This window comes from Erpetoichthys calabaricus, chromosome 10, assembly GCF_900747795.2.
Source record: "Erpetoichthys calabaricus chromosome 10, fErpCal1.3, whole genome shotgun sequence".
Lineage (NCBI taxonomy): Eukaryota > Metazoa > Chordata > Cladistia > Polypteriformes > Polypteridae > Erpetoichthys > Erpetoichthys calabaricus.
The window spans coordinates 18,443,920-18,462,132 of record NC_041403.2 but is presented as its reverse complement, the minus strand read 5'-3'; the positions used below and the strand labels follow the sequence as shown (position 1 = coordinate 18,462,132).

General features: G+C 36.8%; 1 protein-coding gene across 4 annotated transcripts in view; it reads right to left on the bottom strand.

The window, feature by feature from the left end:
* lepr (leptin receptor) overlaps window positions 1–18,213 on the bottom strand; it is a 188,550-nt gene that overhangs the window by 10,977 nt on the left and 159,360 nt on the right. For all 4 annotated transcript variants that reach the window (XR_007936050.1, XR_007936049.1, XR_007936051.1 and 1 more), the window contains exons 17-19: window positions 17,523–17,618; window positions 17,342–17,447; window positions 16,955–17,030 (exon numbers count right to left, since the gene is read on the bottom strand). Coding sequence is in view for 1 of the 4 variants with exons in the window: in XM_028810964.2 (XP_028666797.1) it covers window positions 16,955–17,030; window positions 17,342–17,447; window positions 17,523–17,618 (278 nt within the window). In the remaining 3 variants the exon portion in view is untranslated. The remainder of the gene's footprint in view (window positions 1–16,954; window positions 17,031–17,341; window positions 17,448–17,522; window positions 17,619–18,213) is intronic.

Genomic DNA, 18,213 nt, shown 5'->3' with positions numbered 1-18,213 from the left:
ATGGAATGAGGAGGAAATGGGCTCAGCTGTTTACTTATTGTTGAAAAGACTTTGCTGATAGCAGGCCAATATTTTACACATTACAAGACTTAAGTGTAAAAGTCTATTATACAAGTTAAACACTGTTATCATGAACAAACAAATCTTTCCATGGAATGAACTATATTTGGCCAATTTATTTTATTAACATACTATATATGACTATGCTATTTCTGTTTATTATACAACATTTAATATTTCATGATTTTATCAGATTATCGGCGGCACGGTGGCGCAGTGGGTAGCGCTGCTGCCTCGCAGTTGGGTGATCTGGGGACCTGGGTTCGCTTCCCAGGTCCTCCCTGCGTGGAGTTTGCATGTTCTTCCCGTGTCTGCGTGGGTTTCCTCCGGGCGCTCCGGTTTCCTCCCACAGTCCAAAGACATGCAGGTTAGGTGGATTGGCGATTCTAAATTGGCCCCAGTGTGTGCTTGGTGTGTGGGTGTGTTTGTGTGTGTCCTGCGGTGGGTTGGCACCCTGCCCGGGATTGTTTCCTGCCTTGTGCCCTGTGTTGGCTGGGATTGGCTCCGGCAGACCCCCGTGACCCTGTGTTCGGATTCAGCGGGTTGGAAAATGGATGGATGGATGGATATCAGATTATTCTTTCTGTATTTTCTAATTTCTTTCCATATCTCAAGATGAGATTTATTGGTGATTCTAAACTAGCCCAGTTGAATGAATGTATAAGCAGATATGACCATACCCTGCAGTGGATTCCTATCTTGCTCCTGGTGAGAGGAATTGACTTTCTATAACTTTATATTGATATACAACTTAATGTTATTTTAGAAAAGCTAGGAAAATGGAATTAGTAAGCTTTGTTTGGCTGAACAGACCAATATTTCAAATTAGAAAGCTTTGTTTGGTGCGGTGGGTTGGCACCCTGCCGGGATTGGTTCCTGCCTTGTGCCCTGTGTTGGCTGGGATTGGCTCCAGCAGACCCCCGTGACCCTGTGTTCGGATTCAGCGGGTTGGAAAATGGATGGATGGAAGCTTTGTTTGGCTGAATAGCCTGATATATCAAATTAGTAAGCTTGGTTGGGCTGAATATTTCAAAAAAAATTGTTCAAATGTAGACAATGAACAGATGCGAGAGTAATGTGAAGAAGTCTTTCAATCATATCTGATGCCAGCAGAGTATCTATAAACTAGTTTGATCAAGTGAATTTATTTTTAAACAATGCACTCATTTGCATCCTCTGGGTGAGAATTTTAGTTTACTTGCTATCAAAGCTCAATAAAGACAGAAACCTGTAGTTTTGACACATGCTGTCTCCTGCATTTTAATGTTAGTGCAAAGAACCTGAAATACAGGGGTACCCGGACACAGAATGATGAAATGAAGGCTACTGTCATCCCTACCAGTGCCCAGACCCTCCTCTTGTTACTCCTTTCTATCGTTAGCTCCCTTTTTACTAATGCAAATTACTTAGTCTAGGCACATTAGCAGCCAAATTCTATCCCTTGACTCTCAATGGAACTCATCACATTTGACTACTGTCATTAAAACATTAGAAAAATATCTGAAGAAAACAGGCCAGTTAGCCCAACAAAACCAGCCAGTCCTATCCACCTAATTTTCGCCAAATCAACATCAAATTGAGTTTTGAATGTCCCTAGAGTCCTGTTGTCTACCATGGTACTTGATGATTTACTCCATGTTTCTACAGTTGTCTGTGTGAAGAAAACATTCCCAATATTTGTGTGAAATTTACTCACAGCAAGTTTACAACTGTGGCCCTAATTTCTTGTTGAGCTAATTTTAAAGTAACAGTCTTGGACTAGTGCACTAATTTCTTTCATAATTTTAATTACTTCAGTCATGTCACCTCTTAATCTCATTCCAGATTTTTAAACCAAAACATTTAGCATTATAATGTGTTATTTTCTAATTTATTTCATTTTTGTTGCTTACCTCAAGGTTGGAGTACATGTTGTACATGAATTACGTGGTTTTGGGCCCCAAGGATTATGGTTTTTACATTACTTTCTTTCAATATGTAATGCAGTATTTACAGTGTTTAATTTTGATAATGTCTTATCATTATACTATATTCTGTGTGGTAGCGTGTTGACTTTTGCCACGGTGAATTTTCCCAGAATCACTGGTAGTATGTGACGTGTGATGCCATTCAAAGTGCTGGCAAAAAAACGCAATTTTCTGTCCACACTATCTAATGTTAGGATTACTGTGTTGGTGTGTGTTGTGTTATTTTGATTTGTCTTTTCCTGTGCACAAACTAATTTTTTCTGGTTAGAAAAGCGTTGAATTTTTGCTCAGCATTTTCTGGGAGCATTTGCAGATGGTAAGCAGTAGGAGCCACACCCTTGCTAAAAGAAATGGGATTGAAGTGCATGGGTAGAGAACTGGAAGGAAAGCCTCTTTGTAATAAAGTTATATAAGACTACATTAAAAAGACAGACTGTGTTCTCTGCAGCACCACCTATGAAATATATGGTAAATGCAAAAGATTCTAGCTAAGTGGACTAAATAATTACATATGGCAAAGATACTGGATGGTGGAAGATGTGAGATGGAAAAAGGATGAATGGGGCAAAAAAGTAAACTTTCAAAGCTATGCTAGTTAGAGAAAATGTGCAGCAAATTCATCAGGTTTGGTAGTAATGTATGATTTAAATTTGACAACTCTGGGAGCCCAATGTAACATATGCTTAATATGTAGTGGATACAGTACAGAGTAATGGGAATCGTGAAGCAGAGGTGAAAAGGAGAGTGCAGGCAGGGTGAATGGGTGGAGAAGAGCATCAGAAGTAATTTGTGACAGACGGGTATCAGCAAGAGTGAAAGGGAAGGTCTACAGGACGATAGTGAGACCAGCTATGTCATATGGGTTGGAGAAGGTGGCACAGACCAGAAAGCAGGAGAAAGAGCTGGAGGTGGCAGAGTTAAAGATGCTAAGATTTGCACTGGGTGTGACAAGGATGGACAGGATTAGAAATAAGGACATTAGAGGGTCATCTCAGGTTGGACGGTTGGAAGACAAAGTCAGAGAGGTGAGATTGCGTTGGTTTGGACATGTGCAGAGGAAAGATGCTGGGTATATTGGGAAAAGGACGTTAAGGATAGAGCTGCCAGGGAAGAGGAAAAGAGGAAGGTCCAAGAGAAGGTTTATGGATGTGGTGAGAGAGGATATGCAGATGATAGGTGTAACAGAACAAGATGCAGAGGACAGAAAGATATGGAAGAAGATGATCCAATGTGTCATCCCCTAATGGGAGTAGCTGGAACTAGAAGAAGATTAAGAAATCACAAACTTCCAACATGATATGAAATTCATAGAAAGTACACATGTAAAGGTTCAAAACTTAGCAGGACACCAGGCCCCTCAGTGGTAACACTTAACAGAATATCTTTAGGCTTACTCAGTATTTCCCTAATTCATTTTTTCAGTTTTGAGATGGATTTTTTAAATCAACACTATTTAACAACCGAATGCCTAGCTAACAGAAAAACACAATTTCATATTCTATCAATATCAGACAACAAACTCTATAGCCCTATGCTTTTAATTTGTACTGCAAAAGATGAAAATCAAGATTTTTTTTGTCTTTCTTTGTTATTTGCAGAAGACACACAATACAGGAAAAACAAATCTGAGGAAAGGGTTTCATTCACAGCCATTTTTGAGCTGCCCATCAACTTAACCCATACATCTTTAGAATATGTGAAGAAGTCAGAAAATTCAATAAAAACACAGATGAGGGAAAGGGGGAAGAGTATAAAACCTCCATACAAACAGTGCATGAGTAATGATCTATCTCAATGCAAGAGTCTTGAGCTGTGAAATGACTGCCTGTGGCTAAAAGAATAGATTTCTTTTAGAGTAGAGGTAGAATTCCAATGTTGTGAATTTGTGTCTCACTTCTGCTATCACAGAATGGATGGCAAGTGAGAAAGAGAAGGAGCATCAACTATGAGTAAATGCTCACAAGTGCTACTGCCCAAGTTGGGAAAACGTAACACAAAAAAAATAGCATCCTTTAACTCAAAAGAGAAAGCCAGTACCCTGCTAATTTGTAAACGAAGCACAAAGAATGCTGGATGTATAAACAACTATGTAATGCATCTCAACTAATGTATTTAAATTGTTGCACATTCAAGGGGTCAGAACTTAAAATTAAAAATAAAATATGGTTAGGAATAAAATGACTTCTAAGCATCTCACAGTAACTGGTGTCACCTGTTTCAGAGTAGATCTAAAGTTTATTGGAGACTTACCAATGATGACATAATTTAAAACTGGACAGTCTTACAAAAATGCACTCGTTAAAGGTATTCATGTCCTCATTGCTACGGTCTCTCTTTCTCTTCAGATTTAAAATCATCCTGTTTTAACTTTGATTGTATTACTACTCTATATTCTATGGTTTTGCTAAAAGAAGATTTATATGCAATAACCAGTATACTCTGTGGCTATGCATCACCTACTGTGTCATATTAAAAAAGAGAATATAAGGCACCAGGCTACAATACTGTTTGTTGACTACAGTTCTGCATTTAACATGATTTTTTTCCTTCCAAAAATACTAAGATATCTGTGTCTCCATTTGCAAATGGATACTAGACTTGAAGATGAACAACAGGGAGTAAAAACTGTCAACAAAAACTAATTTTTAATGAAGTGCCTATATTTTATTTAAAGCGCTTTTAAATTAATTCAGATGAGCAATCCTTGAAGGCTAATTAAATGCTGTTATCAAAATACATGATGCCAGTAAAGCACATAATCAGTTATCTAATTGACCACTTCTGATGAAACATCTGTGTGAAGCAAACTCAATTATATGATGAATGTTGCAATTTTAGCTTATATTGAAATAGTTCTTTTATAAGTAGAAATGTTGGAGATACAACTATAAAATGACCAAGCTATCCATGTGCATTTTCAGCTATCCTGAAAATAAAGAAAGGTGAAAGTCTCGGTCATGCTGGTCTGCATACACAGACACTTGTTCTTTTATTAAGAAGGGTGTGTGTATATATATATATATATATATATATATATATATATATATATATATATATATATATATTTGCAGCTGGAGATCCACAAAGGGAGAAAAAATGAATCACGTATCATAAAGTAGTTTTTATTCCTGAGCTTTCAACCCCTGCCAGGGGTCTTCATCAGAGGATAATGCTTAGACTTACAAGAATCAAAGGCAATATATAGCAAAACATTACGTGGGGGGGGGGGTATTGGGTGTACAGTTTATTTATTATGAACATGTTCTTCTTAAGTTTGCATATGCTGGATTTATGTCCAAGTGTCTGTTGATGGCGTTCTCATTTGATAGCCAAGATTCGGCCAGCTCCCTGGCACTTTTAGTACTGGCCTTAAATTTTACTTGTACATTGTCCCAGTTAAATGTATGTCCTGTTGATTTAGTATGCGTGTAGATCAATGAAAGTGAGTCCTTTCTTCTGACGGCGTTGCGATGTTCCTGAATACGTGTTGCGATTCTTTTTGAAGTTTGTCCTATGTATACCACTGAGCAAGAACTGCATGGAATACTATAAACTGCGTTTCGTGTTTCTGCTATCGATTTCTTGTTTTTAGCATTAAACAGGACCGTGCGCAGATTGTTTGTGGGTTTGTGTGCTATTCTGACGCCTGACTTGGCCAGGATGCGCGCTGTACCTTCAGATACCTTGTGGTGATAAGGGAGTGAGTGCCAGGTGGGGTATATATATATATATATATATATATATATATATATATATATATATACACACAATATATACAATACAATATATATATATTGTAACCAATAGGGGGCATGGCAGCAACACAAATACCAGACACAAGTCCCAGTTTAAATTAAAGGTTTATTTGCACAAATACCTTTCCAAAAGGCTTCAGTGGTGACATAAACACAATACAATTTTTCTTCTCTCTGTTTTCTCCTCCACACATCCCAGGTGAGCTTAGTCCGCTCTCCACATCCGACTTCAGCTTCCCTGCATGAGATTGAACAGCTTCTTTGATTTTGGACCTGGGAGTACTTCTGGTGCTAGGCCAAAGTACTTCTGGGTCAATCAAAAGTTCCATAAAGTAGGGATGATGAATCCCCGCAACACCTCCTGGTGGCATCCACGGAACCTAACAAGGCTGCTCTATGGGACTACAATATTCAATGTGCCTTATGGGTGTCTGTACAGGTAGTGATGCCCAGGGATGAGGCCAACTAGCATGTCAGGGAAGCATGTAGTCCAGCCAGGTTGTGTATGCCTGTCCTTACGCTATACTGGCTCCCCATCCAGGCCAGTTGGGGTGCCAGTTCATTCCCTAGGGCACAGTTAACTTTGCACACAGGGGAAATTCCAGATTCCTAAAAAAGGGAAGCTAGAAAGTTTATTCCAATTTATAAAAAGGGTGATCAGAGTAACTATAGGCCAGCAATCTTAACGTGCATCATGGGGAAATTAATTGAAGCAATTATTAAAGGAAAGCTTGAGAAGCATGTGTCTAAAACATGTATAGTCACAAATAGCATGGTTTCAGACAGGAAATGTTGTGTTTCACTGCTGAAATTCTATAAGTAAACAACAAAAGTATATGATAAGAGAGATGCATATGATATTTTGAATCTTGATTTTTAGAAGGCTTTTGATAAGGTACCATATAAAAGGTTAGTGATCTAACTTATACAGTACAAGTGATAATTCAAGGCGCAGTGTGTAGGATACAAAATTAGCTCAACAACAGGAAGCAAGGGTTATGGTGAGATGAATATTTTCAGAATTTAGTTAAAAGAGATGTTTCTAGAGAAGTGCTGGGATTGCTGTTCTACTTAATATATGAATATATGGTCCACACATGTATATAAACAAAAAGCTGGATAAGTTTGCAGATGACACCAAACTAGGTGGAAGGGCAGAAAATGTAGAATCAGCTAAATTGTTACAGAGAGACTTGGACAAAATACAAGTATGGGCAGATTTGGGGCAGATGACATTTAATGAAAGTAAATTTATTGTATTACATGTTGGAAGTATGTTAGATTTAAACACACAATGGGAGCTTTGAATCTTGAAAGTTCTTTTCATAAGAGGAATCTAGGAGTCGCAGTGGACTTGTCACTCTCTACATCCAGACAGATGTGATCAAGGAACTAGTAAAGCCCCACCTGAATTACTGTGTACAGTTTTGGTCACAATATTATAAAAAGATGTAGTTGTGCTAGAGAAAATCCAGAGAAAAGCAACTGGGCTGATTCAGGACTGAGAGATATAAGCTATGAGGAAAGACTGAAGGAACTGAACCTTTTTAGTTTAAGGAAATAGAAATTAAGAGGTGACATGATTGAAATGTTTAAAATTATGAAAGGAATTTCTACAGTGAATTCAAGCTATTACTTTAAAATAAGTCTACTGTTTGAAACATGTTAAGGGCAGATTTCCTACAAATATTAGAAAGTTTTTCTTCACATAGAAAATAAAAATAGACACATGGAACAAATAACCAAGTAGTGTGGTGGAGAGATGGTCTGTAGGGACCTTTAAATCTCAACTTGGTGTTACTTTGGACAATCATATTGAATAGGATGGAAGAACCTGTTGGGATGAATGACATCTTTTCATCACAATTTCTCTAATGTTCTATTGCTTATTACATTTGTCCCCTTTCCTTAAACATTTATTTATAAGACATTGTAGTATATTCTAAGCAAGCAGCCCCTTTTTTGTTCACTAAATTGGTAGTAATAATGGGAGTCTGCAAGGAAAAAGAGATGGAAATGGCACTTGGAGCTAATAATGACTTAAACATTAATGGGATTGCAAAACCCATTTGCTTGCATATCTGAAAAATTCAAATACTGTATGAAGAAACTTTTTACATAAACATCTGATTAGCAAGTTTGTAAAGTTTCAGTTTATTTTTTGTATACATGTAGTGCTCTTCACTGAGGGCAGGTGTTAAGTGATGTGACAAGTTCTCAGGTGAAATGCAAATAAAAACTTGACAAATTACTAATTACATTATGTGTGCACATAAAGGAAGATATTTGTTTAAAACACAGTAGAACAAAGTAGTTTGACACTGATTAACATAAGTGGAGCCTAGCAATATCTGTCCATTATTTAACTGTAGAATTATGGACTATGGCCAGTTGACAATGGAGGTGGGGGGAAAACAAAAACTCCAGTCAGCAGCATCCCTGGAGAAAGTAAACATCTGAAGTGTTCATTGTTAGTTATAACAGACAACATCAAATATAAAGTCAGACACAGTTATATCCAAACCAAAAGGCTACTACATGTATTATGTATTCTCTCTGTAACATGAACAGGTGTGTGTATGTGTAAAAGCTCAGAGAAAGTATAACATGTCTGTTGTGATAAGACAGAAATTCTTCTGCCCTGGCAGCAGATTATGGTGGGATTAGATGTAACAGTTAAAAGACAGAACTTTCTAAAAACAGCAGTGGTAGTATTTCAAAGTTTTGCTCTATTTGAATAAATACAGTGCAGTACTAGACTGTCATGCAAACACAAAAACGGAGGAGGCAGCAGAGTACCATACTACATTTCAAAAAATACTCCCTTTTCAATGGTAATTTTCAAGTATATGTTAATGAAACGTGCAGACTGTGATGTAAAGATTTTCTGGGCATAGAAAAGAGATTCATTTAAAGGGGAAATCTTCAGTCATTTTGTGCAAGTCAAGTTTGCAGTCTGTGTGGGAAAGCAGGTGTCTCGGGATGGGTACTATGCAAAGAGAGGAGGTGACCATTTTTGCAAGCAGGAGAGGCTCTACATGTGGACATCCATTCTAGTGACAAATGCCAAAGCTGGAAACATTCTACTGCCACCATGCCTGTGGGAGGCAGGAGACTGTTGAGCAACCTGTCTTGAAAGTCAAACAGTATTGCAAAAGCAGAGTCAGTTTAAGTGAAACAATAAGGTAAAAGTGGACAGATGATGCTGGAATGGGGTTAACACATCACTTCCCTGAATACACTGTAAAGAATGTCAGTTCAAATACAAGAAGATGATAGGGACTGCTTTTTTCACTGAGACCTCACTTGGGGACACTCAAGTCAGAGGACATTCTACTGACTGACATCCAGAATGAAAAGGGAACAAAAGTGGTTCTACACAGGAAAGAGGAAATAGCTTCACCTATAAGGCATTAATGGTTTAACTTGTTAAAGTTACAAACATAATGATTGTATTCTATAATGCATTAATGTTGCCTTATATCAGTGTGTCAAAACTCTGGGCAAGAAGGTAATTTTAATTTGTGTGGAAACCCAAACGTTTGCAGGACATGATCATCAAAGTTCTGCAATAAAAGCAACATATTATCAAAGCACACCATGGCACAGACAGCCAGTGTGATGTTTCAAAGTTGACTAAATGAGTACTTCTAATTCCCCCATTTTGTTACTAATGATTTTCTACCATATTCCATATTCTTTTTATTTTGGAGCATTTGTAAAACCACTCCAGTGGTTGTCAGAATAGCACACACTCTGTTGCAGGTAATGCTTACTGAGTATGCTTGTTTTTAGCTATGTCAACTTATGCTGAAAACGTTCACAAAAAAATGCAGATAAGCTGTCACAGCTGAACATTTTTTTTGATTGCTGGACATTGTCTTCATGACATTGTTTCATTGTTGTTTCTTTGGGGTTTTGTGCACTCGTTTTAAGCAAGTTTTACATTGTGATGATCTTTTGCTTACCTACATTTTAAATAAATGCTTGTCTGTGGTGTTTTAGTACTCAGTACAAGACAAGTTAATTTTAGGTTCTTTCTCTTAGTTTTGTAAGTAGGATGAGTTGAATATTTCTTTGGGGGCACCCATTTAGGTTTCTTCTTGAGAGGGTAATGTTAAGTGCCTCTTAGGGATTACACTATGTACTGTCTTGGTCACTTCCCAGTTCTATAAAGAAGTAAGATTCTGTGGCATGACTATTTTTCACCCATTTCCAATTCAGTCAGGTAAAGAAAAAAAAAATCAAAAACATTTTTTTTACTTTTAACATCACTGAATCTTTTTTTATTTTGCTTGGCAGACATTAGGCACCTAACATGCTAGAGAGAAGTGTAGTCAGAAGCAAATTAGATGTCATAACCAGAATATCTTTTCTGTCACCAAACATGTTAACCAGGTATTTATAAGGATAGGGTGTTATTAAAGAAAAATTAGACAATAACCTATTGGACATTTCAGTACTTGTACAAGAAGACTTCTGCAGTTAAGAAAGCAGCTTCAATGCAATAAATCGAATGGCAAAGGAAAAAGCAGGAGAAGAGAAAAACAGTGAAAGAACCAGACAAAAAAATAGGCAGACTAACAGAAATAGGCAGTTGTACTTGCATAAGAGATGTCCAGCTAGAAGGAAAACACCAGAATAAAGGGTGTAGATATCAAGGACAAGGATCGACTAATTACATATTAAAACATGATGCAATATCAGCTAGTCTATTGTTGGTCAGCACAATGTGAAAACAGTAAGACGAGGAAGATAAATTGTGGTGGCTTGTTGCATTTATCAGAGATTCTTTAGAAATGGACAGGGAGACCTGCAAAAACAAAACAGCTACAAAAAAACCCTTAAGGCAGCTAACATGACTTGAGTGTCAGAATTTGAAGACATGTGTGGTGCCAAAGACAGAAGGTGAGGGAGTACCACTCAGGTACATGCTATCAGAGAAAACAAAACAACATTGCTGTGAAATAACAACAAATGCCTGTGGTGGATGCTGCTAACCACATTGATACATGTTATTGTGAATGCTGAACCAACTGAAAAGGATAAAGAAAGGACCCAAACAAAAAATATTACCAAAAACAAAAAACTCTGCAAGCCGCAGAAAAAATATAACAAACACTTTAAAAGTTCTGACACCATTTTGAGTACATATCAAGCAGTAGATGATTTAGCTTGCAATGTACTTAGCTTTGCTTAATAAAGATAAGGGAAAATGTTAAATTATAATTATCAGTAATTTTCATAAACTCTCTAAAATGTACAGAACAGATAAATGAGCTGTTTTCTTACAAACTGTGACAAATAAAGCACTAATTACAGAACTAGAAGGTAATATAAATCATTGTTCAGTTTTACAGGAATATAATATTGTTTGGCTTTAGTTTTAGGTTCAGAATGTGCAGGAAGACATCCTTTAAGTATAGGGAAATTAAGCAAAAATGTTATGGCATAATCTTATGAGCAGTGAGGTAATATGTTTGTATTTAATGATTAATCTTTGAAATGCATGACATAGCTTGATAACTGTGAATTTGAAGAACTATTTGTTGTGTGATCACTTTAACTGAGGGTAAACATTTTTAATATGGTTTATTAAACTTTAACAGCCATCAATCAAATGGCTTTGCTGAAAAAGATCTCAATATCCTAAAAAACTGATACTTTGGTTTTGGATAAGCATGAATCAAATAGCCATGTGAGCAAATGTAATTAGGTATGTGAATCATTCCAACAGGAACCAACTCTTTAGCCTATATTTTTCTTAATTCTTCATTGTGTTCTATTTCAAAATTATATTCTTAATGTGTTTTGAACTAATAGTTGTCACTAAAAATAAATTTCTGCGTGGTTAATTGTTTTGATTCATACTTTAATTGAACAGAGACTTGTAAATTATGTCTTGCACAATGAGACTGCCAATTAACAAGTATTTTGCCTTTCCCTATAACGTTATGGAAATTATATTGTGGGATGTTAGTTAGCAGGGCTCCTCTTGTAGTCTTTGACACCTTTCGCTGTACTGTAATTACTGTAGTTTTTCCCTAGTTGCATTGAGTCATCAAAATCATTTCAAGGCAATAACTAAAATCTACTCTACAAACTCCCTTCATACCACTTTTACCATGTCACTTCTTAGGTTCTATTAACTTAAAGTGGAAGGATTCATCTATGTCAAATTTTGTTCAGAGCTCATGCTCTACAGTCCTAGAATCAGTCTAATAGCTCTAATGTGGAGTTTCTTTAGTGTTGCTGTCTTGTTTCTGTAATATGGAGAACAACATAACTCATTGTATTCCAGCATGTCTTCTCTTGAACTGTGTCGTACGAGGCTGGGGGTCAGACCCGGCCGGGACGCCTGGAAGGACCGGGTTGTGGCGTATTTGTCCTCTGGGCCACGAGAGGGCAATCGCCCTGGATTAGAAGAGGGCCACAGAAGGGGAGCAGGGAGGCTCAAGCCCGTTGGGGCCAGTATCCACCACCAGGGGGCGCCCCGAACCTCATGGAGCCTGGGACATATTTACTTACGCCACACCCATGGATGTTGATCCTTCCAGGGACACCCGGAGTGCTTCCGGGTGCTTTCCTGACACTTCCGCCACACCAGGAGGTGACGTCAGGCAGAGCACCTGGAGCTCATCCGGGTAAAGATAAAAGGGCCGCCTCCATCCACTCAGCGAGCTGGAGTCGGGAGCAGGAGCAGGACGAAGCTCCTGGAGAGAGAGAAGGAGGCCCAGGGACAGTGAGAGAAAGGCCCAGGAGAAAGGTGACTGGGGCTAGAGGCACAGTGTGTTGTGCAGGACTGTTGTGTGTTGGAAAAATAAACAACATTTTGTATAAAGATGTGGTCTCCGATTGGTGGTGTCCGGGCAAGTCTCACAACTGTCACTGTGCAACCCAACCTCCTATTTGCAGTCTTAAATGCTTCTGTACACTCTCTGGTTGTAGACAGTGATCGGCCCAGCAAGACTCCCTCATCCTTTTCATAATATGTACTTTCAAGTCTAAGGTATTTGCTTGTTGAACTATTTGAGCACCACTTGTGGACTTAACAAGCCTGTCAGTTTTATACACAACTCATTACTTTATGTTAAGAAGAGTAATAACAGTATCACTTACTTGAGGGACTCCACTTTCAACCTCATTTAGCTAGGAAAATGTTCAACACACCATAACTCTGCTTTCTGTATGTATGCAAATTTTACACTCATAAGCACCCTGCAGCATGAAATTACACTTCTTGTAGTTTAATCACAAGTTCTATGTAAGGAATAAGGTATCACAGACAGTTTTTATGAAAGTTGAGATAAATAATACTGCATGCATATGTATACAGTATGTTCCCATGATTTCTTGCTTCCTCATAAAATATTAGCATATTAATGAAAAGTAATTTCCTTCACCAAAAATATTATTTTTGCTAATACATATCCATATTTGATATGTGAAGCTAAACTTTTATCTGTATAACTGCTTTCATTATTTTTCCCACAAAGGAATTGAGGCTAACTGACCTATATTTACTAGGATGCCCCTGAATATTTAGTTTATATAAAGAGAGGACATTTTCCAGTTTCCAGTCTAGGGAATTTTGACTAGCGTGCAATGTTTAAAAAATAAAAACACCTAAGGGTTTATACAGTATATAGAACTACTTCCTTAAGCAGTCTTGCATAAATGTCACCTGGTCAGTGACATTTCTGATTATAGACTTTTTAAACCTAGCATCAGTTTGCCCCATGATCACTTATTACTCTTTGGTAGCTTTTGCAGCTACTTTAAGGTTTCTGATTTCTGGACAGAGAAAAACTAAAGAAAGATATTGTCTTTCAAGGGTGCATAGGGGGCTCCTCCAAGGTTCTGATAAGGTAAACAGTACCACCCAGGGACAAGACGGGGGTGCTGTCGCTCACAACTTTGTCTTTCCATCTGGAGCTCCAAAGGACTGCAGCCAAAAGATGCTTGATCATTGCAATAATATCCAACTGTACAGCCAAAGAGTCATATATCACTGTAGTTTTTGACAACAGTTTCTTGGTGGAAATCACAGACTATAATAAAGTTGGAGAGCCAAAGGAGGAGACGTCACTGTAGGTGCAGTGCAGCAGTTATAGCCCAGCAGAGTTTTGGTGGAAGGCACGGAATATAATGAAGTTGGAGTGCTTCATTGCCTCAGGAGAAGACATCACTGCAGGTGTACAGCAGCAGTTATAGACCAACAGATTTAGGATAGAAATCTAGGTTTGGGGTTTATGTGGTTAGCCTGTAGTAAAGACTTTTAAGATTAGGGGTAACTTAAGGGGTTTTTGTTGTTAGCATGTAGTATAAATGGTTAGGATTAGGGGTAATTTAAGTTTAGGGGTTTGTGTGGATAGCGTGTACTACAGATGTGAGGTAAGATCACTTCTGGCCAGAAACTGCTGGTCTAGACCTTCTGGCATAGATCTGTGGTGATGCATGGCTCTGCAGTTGGATGCTTCTTGACCATGGCCCTGCCAATCTCCCAAGCCAATTGGTCTAATTTAGATTAGTACTGCATAATTCTTCATTTTTTATTTTTATTAATTTTATTTAAAAGCAAATAACAATCCCAATAATCAAATTAAACTTAGCAAAACCAAATTCAACCCCCACCCAAAGGAAAGTGAGGAGATCCAGCCAACAAAGCAAATCTTTTAAACAGCAAGGAAGGAAGAGTATGCTTTTCCTGGCATAATTCAACTATCTTTGGCCCTTACTATTTGGGAGAATTTGTCAGCACACAAGTTCTAGAGACACCACAGTTTCATTAAAGGTCACTTCTGAAAAATCTGAATAAAAATGGTGCTACTGTAATTTGTATTAGTCAGGAAAATTTATTGTTCTAAACCTCTACTCATACGGTAGTTACAGAACAAAGATCAAAATCTCTTCAAAGAGCAAGACGTAGTACTTTGCTTCCATGAAAACAACCAGAACTCAGGAACATCACCTATGTCCTAAACAGAATACACTGTCATGAATAAAGAAGTCGCCACTTGTCTCAGGTTTTTCATATTGCATCTGCATGATTTATGAAAGTCCTGGGAAAAAAGGTCTACGTGTACAGTAGATAAGCCAAAGTAAGAACTTTCCAGCAGAAACATATCTTCTTACAACTGGAGTGCATACATTCCTTATTGCAGCTTCATTTAATTACCCTATTCAATTAATTATTAGTTTCAGTTAATATTTTTGCTAACTTTCCTACAATACGTGTTCTTACTTTCTTCAGCCATTAGCACAAAATCAAGGCAACTGATTAACACTTGTTTTACAAAACAGAATAAAATAATCTAATAAATAATGCTAAATGTGTGTTTTTATGTTTGTCCGGTATGCAAATACATACCATTGAACGCATTTCCACCATTTGTACCTGTACAGGCAAAGGCTATAGGCTATGCTTTGTATTGAAATGTTTTCCCTTGGGTAACTGAGGAATAGACTAATCATTATTATATAAAAAAGAATTCTATGGTTCTACTTATGTGGCTTCAATTCAAAAACATTGATGAAGCCTGAAATGATACCTGACACAATTAATAATTTGATCCTTGTTGTAAAATAACAGTTAAATATGAGGAAACTGTTTACTATCCACATAGTGTTCTAAGTATTGATGATATAGATAAATCAGAAAGCGTAATCCAGGTTTCAGTTGGCATTTACTATTTATGTGCCAAGTCAATAAAAGGGGAAACAGTATAGGAAGCAGTAAAATGTTGTCTGGATGAATGTATGAATAAGGGATGAAAAGTAATTGTGAAGGAGTGCATGTGATTGATTGATCAAACTGTCATTCAGAAACTTAAAAAAAACAAAACAATTTTTATATTTTAAGGACTTTATGTCTCTTAATTATATATTTTTCTTATGTAAGTGTACATTGTTTATCTTTTTGTATACAATTTATTAATTATTACTCTTATCTAAATTTTATTTGTTTTTCTTTTACTGTAACTACTTCCTTGACATGTTGTCAAGCTACATCCTTTGTATGAAAATGTGATATAGAAATAAATGTTGTTGTTTAAAATAAACCCTAAAAAAAACATTTGTAATCATGGCTTTATTTTGGCTTTTGAGAGACTCTCCTTTGATACTTTGATTGGAACTTTTCTAAGGAGAGCCAACAATCAAAAATTCAGTTGAACAAGAACTGTTTAGGGGTAATATGGTGGTACAATGCTTAGCATTGCTGCTTCATGGATCCGCATCAAATCCTGTTCCTAATTGTCCATGTCAAAAATGGACTGGCACTCTATCCAGTGTTGTTTGCTGTCTTACGCCCAGAACTGCCAGAATAGATTCTGGCTCCCTTAACCACAACCTGTATGGTATAGTAAAAAATTCTTAGGTAATACAATTAAAAGTTTATGGACCCCATCTTTGCAAAGGTGGCTATAACTACATTCCCAGGGCAGCAGTTTAAAAGTGATTTCTTTAGCAGAAAAGAAGCTTTCTAATATAAATATCATGTAAAATGTGCCCTTAAATAAATGATTTACAGTACATGCTCTACTGTTGTTTTTTTCATTTCTTATTCTAAAGTAATAACAGGAATTGACTTAATTCTCTTGATAAGTTTAAATACTTCTACTTATTTTTCTTCATATGCTAAGCCTGAAAAAGTTAATCTCACCCTCTTGACACTACACTGACTCTAGCAGCTCCTACCCAAACGATCCCTAATATAGTCTAAGTAAAACAATGAGGCGTTTCTCTAGATTATTATAGGAGAATGTTTACAACTAAACTAACAATGCATTATTACACTTTCTTAATGTGTCTTCTTTTCAGTTTCTGTGGAAACACATGATGTGCCAATGACTCCCAAGTAACTTTCATTGCAAAAAATAACAAAAATGTACTCATAATTGTATTTCACTTCTTCTATACTGTTCCTCTTGAACACAGGAAACTGCAGTGCTTTATTAATATAAATGATTACCTCTGCACCTTCACATGTCATGGCCCTTTCTTGAAGGTGTCATTATATTATTAATACCTTTTAACACCTTCTCTCAACTTCTAAATATAAGTCAAACCTTGGGTTGTAAAAGGAAACCGGCTACTTGTTACACTCTCTTTTTTTCTCTCATGTTATTGCATGCATTGCATTACAAGCATGTTGCCATTTTGTATACCTACTGTTCTGAAATCAATTCCTTGAGCCCACGAGCAATTGTTTGGGTTAGGTACATCCTTCCAAACAAGCTTTTTCATTCTGCAAAAAAAAATAAATAAAATAAAATAAAAAAAAAATATATAAGCAGATCAATATAAAAAGTCTGTTCAGTTTGGTATTATTGATTTTGCTTCTGCTTTTTTACAGCCTTGTGCAGGTGGTCTACTGTGCTGAAAGTGTGTAGTTGACACAGACTGAATGACACCTATGCCCTAGAATAGTTTGTGTTACACTAGGGGCTGCAAATAGTTTTTCACATATTATATTAAATTAAATTTCAAACATTGTCCAAGAATGCATAAATAAATTGATTAACTGTAGTAAAATACATGAAAAGTCAAGATACATACTGGTGCTGGGAAATTGCCAGTGTTGCAAAGAGCAAAATGGACAAAAAGGCAACTATAAACAGAAGTATATAGGCTGCTCTTTCACCCTTTATCTTCCACCTGGTATCTAAAAAAAGAAATTAATTATCAAAAAAAGAAGACTGTCATAACAACACACCACACACTTTAAAAAAAATGTTACCTTTATAATTAACAAAGGTCGTCACTGACTGGCCTTCACCATTTCTGAATATGGGGTACACTGTAAACTTGCACTCTCTCAAAACAAACAAAGAATCTGTAAAAGTGGATCAAAACAAATTAATTTGTGGTATAATAACGTGCCTAATTCAGGCAAAGCTAAACTAATTAAACATTATCACCCTCTGAACAAATGTAAATAATATACAGGAGAAGGATCATCATTCTGTACAATTTCAAGTAAGACATGTACTGCTCTCTTTTAATTGTCCTTCATGACAGACTATGAGTATGTAGTAAACTTAAAAACAGAATGGGGGCTACAATGTTGTGTAGGTTATCTGACTTACTTCCAAATAGCAAATATGTGTAGATATCAAACTGACCTAGAATGGGTGAATGTAGGTGTGTACTTGAGTTGGACCTACAATGCACTGGCATCCCATCAAGGATTGGTTACTGTTTTGTTCCCAATGCCACTAAGATAGGCTCTGTTCCTTTGCCCATGACCCTGTAATGCAAAAACTGAATTAGAAAATTAACAGAAGAACGACAAAATGGATTAATGTAACTGATTTCTTTTTAACTTTATAGTGGCTACCATGAAAGGTTCCATTTCAAAGAAAAAGTTAGCATATAAAGATTGACAATCAACTAGTTCGATAGAAAAGAATCTACTTTGTTACCCATAT